Source organism: Strigops habroptila, chromosome 1 (genome assembly GCF_004027225.2).
Source record: "Strigops habroptila isolate Jane chromosome 1, bStrHab1.2.pri, whole genome shotgun sequence".
Classification (NCBI taxonomy): Eukaryota; Metazoa; Chordata; class Aves; order Psittaciformes; family Psittacidae; genus Strigops; species Strigops habroptila.
This window is the reverse complement of record NC_044277.2, coordinates 133,112,448-133,125,572: the sequence shown is the minus strand read 5'-3', so window position 1 is coordinate 133,125,572 and position 13,125 is coordinate 133,112,448. Positions and strand designations below refer to the sequence as shown.

Here is a 13,125-nt window from a genome sequence, read left to right as displayed (position 1 = left end):
TGGACTCACTCTCTTCAAAATAATCTTCTGCATAATCATTGACAACTACCCTATTGTTTGAAATCATTCTTTACAGAATGAAAACTCTGCCGTACTAATCCCAGTGGCCCATTTTGGGCCAATTCTGACCTCAGGAAAAAAATCTTCCCACTTCATTGAGTTCTAGAAGAAAAAATTGGTTTCTTGCACCTAGCTAAGCTGGGTCAAGTTCTAATATTTCCCCCTTAATCAGCATAGAAACACACAACAACCCCTAAACAAAAGGCAGCACAAAAGCAGCGCATGCAAACAGAAATGCAGTTTTCACTTAGAAACTAAGAGGCAGGATCAGCCTCCTCCATTATAAAGCCAGCTGAAGCCAATTTCCATCTGCATCAGGTGTGGGCCTACAGGTTTGACTTTCTCAAGTAATCCCAGGGCAAACACACTCATTTGCATTTATATCTCTGATGGAACATATTGATGTAACATAAAAAACAACTCCTTAATGTTAAAAGTCTGCTTTATTTCTTTTGGCTTGAGTATCCTACTTGTGAGCTTAAAGGAAACAAAACTCAAGTGTTTGGGAATGCACACGTATTTATCTATTAGTTTTCACAGCTAACTACTCTGTGTTACCAGAGTCAGAAACATAGGACTTTCCAAGAATCCTGCAAGAACTCAGCACAAGGAGCTGAGTCAACGAGGTGCTGACATTGATGGGAGCTGAAGACACTCAGCACTTTACAGGTCCATATCCTAAACAAGTAGTGCCAAACTAATCTCCAGGGTAACCTCACTGAACTCAGTAGATTTACACTAGGGTTGTGTTTGGCCCTTGGACTGGAGTTTGTGCTGGAAATGAAGTGCACTAAAAAGCGAGAGAAATAATAGATTTGATTTCCAAAAAGGATTAAATATTACTTTAGTGAACAACATGACTGTTTTGTAGGAAAACTAAGATAATCATTGCCAAGCCTCCCTGGACATAAAGGGTATTTTAGTATTTGAATGTGAGGCAAATACAGGAAATGTTTTATTTTTAGAAGTAGTATATCCATATTAAATAAGCAAGGTACCAATTTCATGACCAAAACAAGAAACCAGGTTTTCATAAAAAAGTTGATGGCACCACTTTCACTAAAATCAAAAATCCTAAGATTTTTCCAGAGTTGCTTGAGCCCAGAATCTGGGGACAGGGCACAAGAGAATACACTAACATAGATAAGGTTTTGTTATTTTCCATCAAGGTACACAGTTGATACAGAAAGCAAGCATTACTACAAGAGGTACATTAGCTCAGAGGCATCTTAATAGGTAACGAGGTGGTGATGAGGCACATGCAGCTGAAGTTCCAGATCTGTTCAGCATCTATTCCATGAATGTTAGACAGACAAAAAAAAAATTATCTCAGTGAAGTAACACTGAAAACAAGCAACCCAGAGCAAGAATGTGACTTCAAATGCACAAAGGCCTTATCAGCTTTCCTCTGTACATGGTGAAAGTGTATCTTTTGCACTAAAAGCAGTCTGAGATAATCAAATGTGTTGCCTACAGCTGATCTTTCCAATCCACTACATTATTATCTAAAAGCATCAAAACTGATAGATTAATGACACCTTTTATACCACCTACATATTTACATGCTGATCTTAAATGACTACCTCAGTCTCCCCATATGGTTACTGTAGTTTCTATGATCCAGAAATCAGTGACAGGAATTCACAAGATTTTGTTAAAACAGGCAGCCCCCCTTTCCTCCCAGTCAGGAAGGGAACACCACCAACCACCTGGCCTAAACTCCATTCACAGACCTTCTGGAAGTCAGCTCAGCCAGATGCAAAACAAAAGCTGCCTTTCTACCTTATAATACTTCATCCTTCAACATCCACAGAAACCACCTTCGACAATCATAAAACCTCTGTGTTGTATGAGAGCAGAACTGGTAAAGATCTAGACTTTAAAATATTGAAACTTTACATATTACAGTAGTTACATTGCACATACACTGCACTTGTTAATTTCAGGACTTCAGGGCTACCAAGTCCAGTGGGCTTTCTTTGCTCCTGAGGCAACCATTTTGCCTCTGCAAAGCACCAATTCTCCTTCAGGAGGTGAGCAAACTAGTAGAATGTATTAGTCTCAACACCACAGTAACCCTTTAACCTAGATTAGGCAAGCCTTTGTGTTTTAATTAGGAACAGTATCACAAAGGAGACCCTAGCATAAGTTGCATATTCAGGTCTCCCAGAATTAATAAAATATTCCTAATTCTCAGCACTTAAAAATGCATTAATAGTTCCAACAGCTTGTGCCTGACCTCACTGTTCCCTGTTGGTACAAACAAACCTTTTGTTGCTATCACCAGCTCCCACAACTATTGCAGGCTCACTGAGAACAGGGCTCTGATTTGTTGTAGTTCAGCAACTGGATATGCCAGACCCATCTGGACCAAAACTCAGACAGAGCTAGCACCACTCTCAGCATTCCTGCTGAGGACACCCATTACTGTAGGAAGCTATCCTGCAGGTTCACTGCAGGACTTTTAATGTCAGAAGCTGCATTTTGAACTGGGCAGCTTGGGATAAAAGGGTCTGTCTAGGTTAACCCTAGGTATCTGGCTGTTATACTGACCAGCCATCCCAACCCAGTCCCATTCTTCAACATGCAAAAATCTTTCAATCCCCAATTGCCACTACAATTAGTTTGCTACGCTTTCAGGCATCTACCTCTAGCCAGCTGTCACTTCACAAGTGAACCTTTGTCATCTGACAGTTACTTAGGAAGTTCCATGTATCTCACCTTTACCACCAGGTTGAACACAGAACCCGTCAAGCTTCAGACGAGGCAATATATATTCCCTTCAGCCTATCAGTCAGGTGAATAATTGGCCTCTCTGATGACACAGTCATGTCCAGAAAGGCTACAAGAAACATTACGTTTAAATAAACCTCAATAATGTAAATGGATAACATAAAAGCCTCAGAGCAAGATCAAATGGTCTCACCTGTGCAGATCACAAGTTAACCTACTGGATCTTATAAGAGAGGATTTCAGAAGCACTCAGCAATCAGATTCTGATCAGAACCTGATATACTGAATGTATTTTAGCTGCTGACCATTTTGAGAACCTGTCCTCAATGTCTGAAGTGGTGTCTGATTTTCTAGACTCATTGGAAAAATATATTTGCTGTAAGGCAATGGGGAATTTGAAGTCTTCAGTAAAGTAAGAAGATTCCTTTATACACTCATTATGCCTGGTGGTGCATGGGGGTTTCTTTGTAGTTTCTTGGGCGGGGTGTAATTACAGAAATAATAGCCTCAGAAAGGACAATTAATCTCAATATATTGCTTTCAAAACAACAGCTCCAGAAATGCAACATTAGCTTGCTATATAGAGAGTTTATTTGAATCATCCAGAATGCATTTTATAAAACTAGCTTAGATCCTAGAATTTAATCCCTCAAAGCACAAATGAAAACTTTAAAGCATGATACCAGTTAAAAATCCCTGGAGAACCAAAGGACAGTTATATGAAACAAGCTTTAATTTAAAAAAAGAAAAACAGAATTCCAGTTCAGTAAAAGATACCCAACAGCACAGCTCCACAGTGTGTAACTTAATCCTTCATCTTTAAAAAACAAAGTTTAGTCTGATGTGCAGTAATAACAGGCATTTGGCTTGTTCAGCTGTGGGCTCTGTTGAAGTTCTATACTTACCCATGTTATACTTTCACACAATGAAAACAAAGTCAGAGTAATAGGGCTAGCACTGAAATTTGCAGGGCTGCCCATCAAGCAGCCACAAGGAAAGAGGAAAGCCCTGAGAAATTTAAGATTACTTCATTGATTTGACAGGTTACTACCCAAGTGCACCAAGAGGCTCAAGGTCACAACACCTCAAGCAGGTGATGGAAGAGGAGATGAAGAAGAGGTACACCTAGTCGTACCTGGTGGAACTGCCCTCACCCAGGGGCTCACACATGTGGGCTCCAAAGAACTTTCCTGCTTAAAGATGCACTGTTTGAAGTGCTGGTTGGACTTTCTGTGGGGATACACATACTGGGTCCTACACGTCTATAATGTCTTCTGGTCACTCAGAACCTGACCAGTTGCATTTTAGAAGCAAACAAGAAATCAAGCAAAATTATTTGTCCTTATATCCAATCACTTTGCATTCCACAAAATTCATGTCTAGATCAACCTCTCTGAGTAAACCACAAGAAGAAAAAATTTAGCCAACCGAGGATGATGTATGTTACCTCACTGGCACAGGCATTACCTGGGAAAAGTAATACATTTGCACTACCTTTAGCATACACACTTTTTCATCTAGAGAAGGATGTTTCTATCTTCACAGTATGCTTTACCACCAAAAATCTAGAGGATTGGATTTCCGTAAATAGTATCAGGGAAAAACAAGATATTTCAAGATAATCCTGCATCTGCTAGCAGCACTTTTGGAAAGACTTCCCCCACTCCAACAATGGTGTGGTATCACCCTTGCCCAAATTTGATACCACAGGAATTCCAGTGTCCTGAGCTACCAAAGTTCAGTTCCACGTGGCTTTTAGTACTTACCTGGAAGGAACAATCTGTCCCACAGACATTAATATTTCAGTGTTAAAACAAAAAAGGTTTGACACACAATGTATTATAGAGTTTCAAAGCAATGCAATGTTCAGTTAGTACAACAGCAAAAAAATTACATTTATGTCAGTCAACCTAGCTACAAAGTTTCCTGCAATGATGACTAGCATGCAAAACTTACAAAAGATATTCTGTGTTATCTGAAACAGCTCTTTTTTGGCTAGGAAAGATGGAAATGGAAACCATCAATGACTCTCTAGCCATACTCATAACAAGCCTTTCTAACAGAAAAAAAAACCAAAAACCGTACACAAAAAGGAACAAATAACATTAATTTTAAAAGAGAGAAAAAAAGACTGTAATGTCAAATTATCCAACAAAAGAATCACTTGCATTTTAATGAACTGCCTTTAGCGGGCTTCCCTTCCATTTATAGAGAGAACAGAAAGCTGTTTAGTGTATGTATGTACCTGGAGTATCTGAATTAGTTCTAGAGTCACCAGATGTAATAAAACTTATTCTTCTTCAACCAGCATGAAAAAATGGAAGAAAATATAGTGGAGCTACTTGATAACAAGGTAACTCCTGGCTAGACATACCTGATAAACCAGCATCGCACCAATAGTTTCAATCAGGTTACAGAATCGTGTTTATTAAACATTAACCCCACCTACCTAACATATAACTTTACATATAATATAACTCTGACTCTCACTTACAAATTGATATTTCAGACCTCAGCACAGCTTTCACACAAGAAACAAGTTCCTACTTCCGAAGTAGTATTTTGCTTACTTGCTAAGATGTTGGTACAAGACCAACAGCCATTTAGTTTTAGCGCCTACCTCCAATAACAGTTTATAGAATACATGCTTAGTGTGTGTTAGATATTATTGATATTATACTGACTCCAGACTGGAAACAGGGTAGATAACTTTAATGGCCACCTGAATGCACACAGCCCATTATTTTGCATAATTACTAATAATGACTGGATAAAATACAACACATTGAGAGATAGTATACAACATATTGGAGAAAAGGAGAAAGTCTGGCTTCTAGGCAGCTTAACAAAAAGAGGGGGGAAAAAAACCACACCACACACTACCACTGCACCTGGTTTGTTACAGGGTAATTGCTGATGCAATTCTTTGAACCTACTGATGACAGAAAAAATTAAAAAAATAAAAAAAAGTCAAATAAGCAAAAATGCAAAAAACAAGAAGGAAGACATGAAGACAAACGTCTAAGAGAAAAGTCTGTCTCTTTTCCCCATATATCCTTAATTTTTCATTATGAAATCTAAGAATAAAACATCTTAAACTTTAAGGTATTTAGATTTCCCCAGGGTTTCGGAGGGTAATGAAACAACTATTTTTCAATGTCTCCCTGCAGAGAGTAGATGATCTATGATGCTTCTAAACTAAGGATTGCAAAATGCCAAACAAATCCATGAAAAAAACATAAGAAAAATCAATACATGGCAATATCAGGTTGCCAGGCCATCACAGTCAGATACACTTGCAGTTTTTTACTCTTTTATTACTACAGAGGATCATCATACACAAAGCACAAAGAATACATCCCTCAGAAGCAATCTTGGAGCTTTTCTGGCCACAAAATTCTGCATTTCTTTATACTTAGTTAGTTAACTGTGGGTCTAGGGACTCCAGTAATGGTCATAGTGGTGGAAGCCAGTCAAAGCCTTTTGCCTGGGAAAGCAACCCATTGGAATGAGCAGGACAGCTAAATCATAGAAGCTGTCAAACATAAACAGACCTACTCTATCCAGGGAACTCCTGATGACAGAATATACTGCTTAGAAACTGCCCTCAAGCAAAAATCTTGCCAAACAGAAAGCTGTAACAAAAGCCGGCACTTTCACAGGGTGAATGTGCCCACAACATAGATGTCCTCGAGCAGTTTTACTGCCAGAGGACATGGCCAAGCGCAAGAGCAGCATCTTCTCACTCATGCTTGCTTCAATGTGCTGTGTACTGTTCTTTTCTGAACTTAGTCCACTATGGCATTTACAAGTGTAAGAGATCAATAAATTCTATCTGGGGCAAGGTCTGTTTGATTTCTCAATGGTCCCTAAAGTCCCAATATAAAAAAACCAAAAAAAAATCCAAAACCAAAAAACCCAAAAAAGAAAACCACACCACAAAAACCACGCACACACACAAAAAAAAAAACCACCAACGAACAATAAAAAAACCCACAAACAAAACAAATCAAGGATGCTGGGGAGGGACTCTTCCTTAGGGACTGTAGTGGTAGGACAAGGGGTAATGGGTTCAAACTTAAACAGGGGAAGTTTAGACTAGATATAAGGAAGAAGTTCTTTACAGTGAGGGTGGTGAAGCACTGGAATGGGTTGCCCAGGGAGGTTGTGGATGCTCCATCCCTGGCGGTGTTCAAGGCCAGGTTGGACAGAGCCTTGAGCCACGTGGTTTAGGGCAAGGTGTCCCTGCCCGTGGCAGGGGGGTTGGAACTAGATGATCTTAAGGTCCTTTCCAACCCAAACCATTCTATGATTCTATGATTCTATGTGCAAGCCATTGTACACAATTATCATTTCAACTAAAATGGAAGTTCTTTATCCACAGAAGCATTAGTCTGCTGGAAACCCTTTAATCATCACATATTTGCACTTAAAATGGCATAGTATACCTTGTAGAAGCCCATTTCAAAAGATAAATATCAAACTCTGGTTAACATACACACATACATTTGCTTCATAGGTTTTTTCTACAATTACTTTGAAACCTGAAAAATCCTAGTGATATTATTCTTAATAATATATTACTATAGCCCAAAGAATATACAATAGGAAAAGGAACAGGAGAGGAGAGAAGCGGTAAGATTAAGGCTAGGTTGACCTTCCCCAGCACTTGCAAGCCACCGATGTGTAGTTACTCAGAAAAGAGCATGAAAAGACTATATAAGAAAAACCCACATAAGAAACTAAAGGATGTAATTGCACATATTACCAAATCACCTCTGTGTATGATGGGGAAAGTGCAGGGAAAACTTGTCACCTTTAGCGGAAAAGTACTGGATCTTACCCACTGGTTCACCTTTCTGGTTATGGCTATTTATAGTGGGCAGGTCTTCAGCCACAATAAAGGGGGCTCATATGATGTGGCCTATTACAGCTGCTGAAGTGACCCTGTCAAACTTAAGTAGCTAGTCTTGTAGGAGCAGTACAAATGCACTTCATTAACACACTCACTGCTGGGATCCCAGGTGACATGCACTTAAGTGAATATATTTCACTGGCATGTTGACACGAGAGTCAGTGATAGAGCTGCCAGCATGGCCGAGGTTCAGCAATGAGAATTCTCTCCCTCTCATGCCAAATCTGTGGGAAGACATAAGAATGGCAACTGTCTTTTTGTTCAGAGATAGGCATTCTAGTTTATTCCATCTCTACTTGTTATTTAATTGGAGCTGGGGCTTTTTAAAACCAATCTTGGAGGTATTTTGCCAGTAGCTTTCCAGTAGGAGTCATGCTTTCAACATCATCTGAATAGTTATCTTGACTCTTGAATTCATGTCTTCTTACCTGATAACATATTATCTGTTTTTATTGAAGGAAACTTCAAAGTCATTTCATGTTTGTGCCTGTGAATCATCAGATGATCCTCTGTTGGAAAACGCTGTCAGGCAAACAGAGAGAGAGAGAGGAAGAGAGAAAAAAAAGGAAAAAAACAAAGAAGAATTTAATTCTCTAATAAACTTTTGGCATTGGACAGAATTTCAAAAATGGGAGAGAGAAAGAAATGTATCCAGCTAGAAATGTGTCCAAATGGCACCAGGAACAGAATATTTGAAAATGCAAGTGAGTATGAATAACAAATAGCTGTACTCAGAAATTTATTTGCTGCAGTGCTCTATGGGGTTGCAAACTGCACGGTGTCAGGCATCTGCCTGAAAAGGTTGCAGACCGAGTTTTGGATTCTAAGGGTCTCAGGCGCCCGCTCCAGCTACAACAGCCTCACAAGTCACCACGTGCCTGAGGATCTGTGATAACTGCTGTTGTGTATGCTCTTAGCCCACGGCAAAAGCAAAGTAATGCAGCATATCTTAAATCACTTTACTGGATTTTTCTGCTTTTGCGTCTTTCTGCAATGTGTATCTGCTGAACAGCAATAAAAATAATCAAATAAGCTAGCCTTTTCCTACTCAAAAGTATTCAGGCAAAAGGCATCTTTTGGAAACCTCTGACACTTTGACTTAATTCAAAGTGGCAGTGCAATGATGCTCAGTATATAACAACTATTTATGACTCTTTATGATATTAAATGAAATTCGTTTCCTTTGCCAAGCACAGAAGGTGAAGAGATGTGCTCTGTAAGAAACTACTCAGTGTGCTAAGTTTGTTTCACAGTCTGATAACAACAAATAACTTCTTTTGAATAACACAAAGAGACAAGCTTCAATAAATGTTCAAGCACTTGCACACTTGGGTTCAAGGAGCAGACTGGTTCTGTTAAGTTTCCTTCACCAGAAGGTGCACACACAGACCTGTGCTCTGTAATAGTTTTAGCAAGGTTATTTCAGGAGTAGCAAAGGCCAAAAATTGTATCACCAAAGCTTGAGAAAAAATAAATAAATAAAAGCAGCTTGTTAAAGCAACAGGCACACGGGAGACTGTAAAAAACTGGCAACAACAGAGTTAAAGTGACTTAATGCTTTCAACACAGTACCTTCTTGGCTAAGTAATTTTGCTTGTGGCTATAGTATAAATAGTTGCAGTATGTTACACCTTCTGAAAATCTCTCTAAGCCCATAGACAAAGCAGCATAAGTAATGGGAATGAATGCTCTGGAAAAAAACAAAAAATCCCAAAGACCTTTTCCTCACTGTGAAATCCTGGTTCATTGCTTACTCATCTGGAAGAAATGCAGCACTAGAAATTTATGTTAAGAACAAAGGGAGTATGTGAAAGACCTTGCTCAATGAAATCGTGAGGGGAAAAAAAACATGTTTTGTTCTTGTGGAAATGGATTTTTCCTTCACGGATGCCATGCTCTGTCTTCAGGGTGAAATCAGCCAGCTTAAAGAGGGCATGGGCAACTGAGGAGAAGCTATTCCTCTAGCCCAGACTTCTCTTTTTTCTGCAAGTCTACTTTTCCCTTATGCAGAAGGTCAGCTCCCTCAGCCCTCAACGCACATCTGCACTGGCTGATAGAGAAGCCAGTCTCCAGGCAGCTTAGCTGGATAGCAGCACTACACTGTGCACTTCTGTCAAGTCCTCATTTACAATAAATGGAAGTCATGTTTTGAAATGAGAAGTTAATTTATTTTTTTTTAGATTAAGTCACACCTACACTTCTTGTGTCTCCAAATTGTACCAGCATACAACCAAACCTCCTCTCTGAACACCTAAATGAGCTTGCTTGGATCAGCTTCTCCTCCACTGAGGAAATTAATTAATAGCTGACATGAAAACACTCAAGACCACTGATTTGAGTGGAAGTTCATTTTAAGATTCAATAAAAAGGTAAATAAAACTTGACTATAAAACTCGGATACTTTTATTCTACCTCTGTGACAGAAAGGTGAAAGTTTAATTCTGCATATCGAGATCTGAAATAACAAATCCTCGATCAAAGGGACAATCCAAAAGATTCACTCCGATGCAAAGCTGCTCGGCCAGTTGTTAACCAGACCTCAGGCTTCTCCCTTTCCTTATTTCAGCTCTTGGCAAAATCAAGATCTACACTCCAGTAACAGTCACCCATAATTCCACCAGAAGAACCTGAAGTGTTGTGAAAATACGAGCCAGCTGAAAACTCCCAACATACAGTTAAAGCATGGAAATATTACCCTCACTATGAGAGGAGGGCTCTGGGAAATAGGTAAGCTAAATCACTTAAAACAGATGCATACAGGAAGCCTGTGGCAAAAGCCCGAAAGAAGCCCTTGCCTGAAGATTTTACTCACAAACTCTTGACACTTATCTGAATTAGGGTTAGAAGTGCCACATGTGGAACTTCCTTCATCGCTGCATGGGGGGAACTTCCCTCACCACTGCAAAACCATCAAAACAACACACAAATCCCAATTCAAAATCTCAGCAGGCAAAATCCTTGTCACTTCAGTTTTTTTAACATCATTAAACATCTACTGTTACAAGTCAGATTATAGCCTCGGAGACACATGGCAGATCACCAGTCAACAGGAATCCCAAATGTACATGCTGGGGCAGAATTTATCTACAGGCTGCATTTTCTATACAGAATATTTTGTAGGGAGATGTCAGAAAGATTAAGAGGGGGGAAAAAAAGCTAATAAGGTATTGTATTTAAGTATTTAACCAACCAACCAAAAAAAAGGCAGGAGGGTTACCACATTCAGTAGGAAACACAGTGTATTCCATCATACATCTAAGCAGAAGACAAACAAATGTGCCCTGTCTAGTGTGTCCTCTCTTGCCCTCTTGCTAGCCACTAAAAGAATTTGCAATACCTGTCTTGAAACATTAGGCTTGGGGATGAGGAAAGGCACAGAGGCAGCTGGAGAAACACTTCTACCAACTCACTTTTGACTATCTATCTGTTGTATTTGCTTTAAATATTTTGTAATAATATCTTGTGGGGTAAAGGAGGGAACGGGGGGGAGAAAGGGGAAAGACTTAAAAAAAAACCCAACACACACATTATTATTAGACATGTGTTAATATATCAGGAGGCATTATACAAGCCAGAGCTAGTGCTGAGGACTCAATTAATATCACCGCTGACTCCACTCACCTGTGAGCAGCCTGGGGCACTGCAGACAAAAGGCCTCTCCTGCTCCAAGTTCATCTTTGATTCCTCATAAATCTACATGTTAAAAGGGGGAGGGGGAAAGAAAGGGAACCTATGAATATATACAATCTAACTTCACACATACATGCAACATACAATTGTCACAGTTTGTGCTTTGATTTCAAACTCCCCAAACAGACCAGAACAAAGTTTTTGTCCTCGGAGTACTAAACTTGCTAATATTTAGCAGGCTCCCTACAGTCTAAGTTCTTATTACTTCTTCCTGAACACATATCTACTTTGAAGGAAGGAAAAAAAAAAACCTATTAGGATTTCACAGCAGAAATCTGTCTCAGAAAAAAACATATGTTCAGTACTGTTACTAGATAAGACCGTGTCTGCTCAGAAATATCTCAAATTAAGGGTTTTTACCTTTCCTCCTTCAGTTCCTGCTGAACAACATTAAAACCAGATGGCTAGTTTACTTCTGAGAAAGAACCCACTTTCTGAAGTTCATCTATACTGTTTGATACTAATAACTTAAGTACAGTACATACATGCTCTCTAAACACAGAAGATAACTCCTCATCCCCATTCTTTAAAAGGTCAACTAGAGCCTCAGGAGCTTGAAAAGTGAAGTTTTGCCTAAAACTTCAGCTTCCCCATGGCAATTCCAGTCCTGTAACCTTGTACTAAAGCTTGGGGGAAAGCTCCCAGGTCTCGAATGAAACCAAAGGAGGAAACATTCACCCTCAGAACACATTAACACAGCTGAATTTGTGTCCATATTACAGCAGTGTCCCTGATCAGCATCAACAAAAATAATTTTTAGTAACATTTTAGGATGTAAAATAAATAAGTCACTTCTTTCAGAAATGTTTTGAGCCTGTTGGTACAACTGGCCTTACAACCTAGAACATAGCAACTGACCTACCTTAAAGCATAATGTATGGCTTCTGCATTATGCCTCTGAATTTCCTTACAATTCATCCTCCCCACAGCCCCACTTAGTCAAATACCTGAGTTGTGTTTGTGCCATTTTTTCATAAAACAAAGAGAAATACCTTGGTGGGGAAGCAAAACTTGGTTTTAAAACTACCAAAATATGCAGGATAAGTGCTAAAATTACTTAACCCTGTTGTAATTTCTGTAAAATTATGATTCTTTACTTCCTATTATCAGGAATATCCTGACCACACTTACACTTGTTAGAAAAAGCTGTAATTTCAGAAGAGTTGCTACAAATACCTGCAAACAATAAAAATTAAAAAAAAAAAGAAAAAAGAAAAAAAGGCAGCAGAGCAAAGAGCACCCTTCACCAGACTCTGCTGACTCCCAGAAGCAGCATCCAGAAATGAAGAATTTCTATTTTTATTTGCCCTTTAACTTCCACAAGGACACTACCCCCAAAGGCAATAATTAGCCTCAACTGATTTTCTTGATATGGACATCTCTACTGACATCTGGCCAGAGACAAGTGATTTATTGCACCAAATACAATCAAGTGTCAAGACCCTAACTCAAGATTAACCTATCTATCTACACAAAGCTAGAACTGAAATAACTAAAATTGTGCCTAATTTACTCCTGTAAGATTATTCATATCCTGTTTTGATTTAACTTACAGCTATGTTAAACTGAAATAAGATACTCATAATCAGAAATGAAAGAGTATGTTCGCATAAAGTCTTACACTAAAATAACTAAAGGTGTTAAATTACTTCTAATTTCAGTTATTTCAGTTCCAGACTGTGCTTAGACAAGCTCTTCAGAAGTGAGGCAATAAAAATGCTCTGAAT

General features: G+C 39.0%; 1 protein-coding gene across 1 annotated transcript in view; it reads right to left on the bottom strand.

Moving 5' to 3' along the window:
• CREB5 (cAMP responsive element binding protein 5) overlaps positions 1 to 11,396 on the bottom strand; it is a 214,908-nt gene extending 203,512 nt beyond the window's left edge. The window contains exons 1-2 of the mRNA XM_030505067.1: positions 11,330 to 11,396; positions 8,137 to 8,230 (exon numbers count right to left, since the gene is read on the bottom strand). Coding sequence (XP_030360927.1) covers positions 8,137 to 8,230; positions 11,330 to 11,383 — 148 coding nt within the window. The 5' untranslated portion in view covers positions 11,384 to 11,396. The remainder of the gene's footprint in view (positions 1 to 8,136; positions 8,231 to 11,329) is intronic.
• Between the last annotated feature and the right edge of the window lie 1,729 nt (positions 11,397 to 13,125).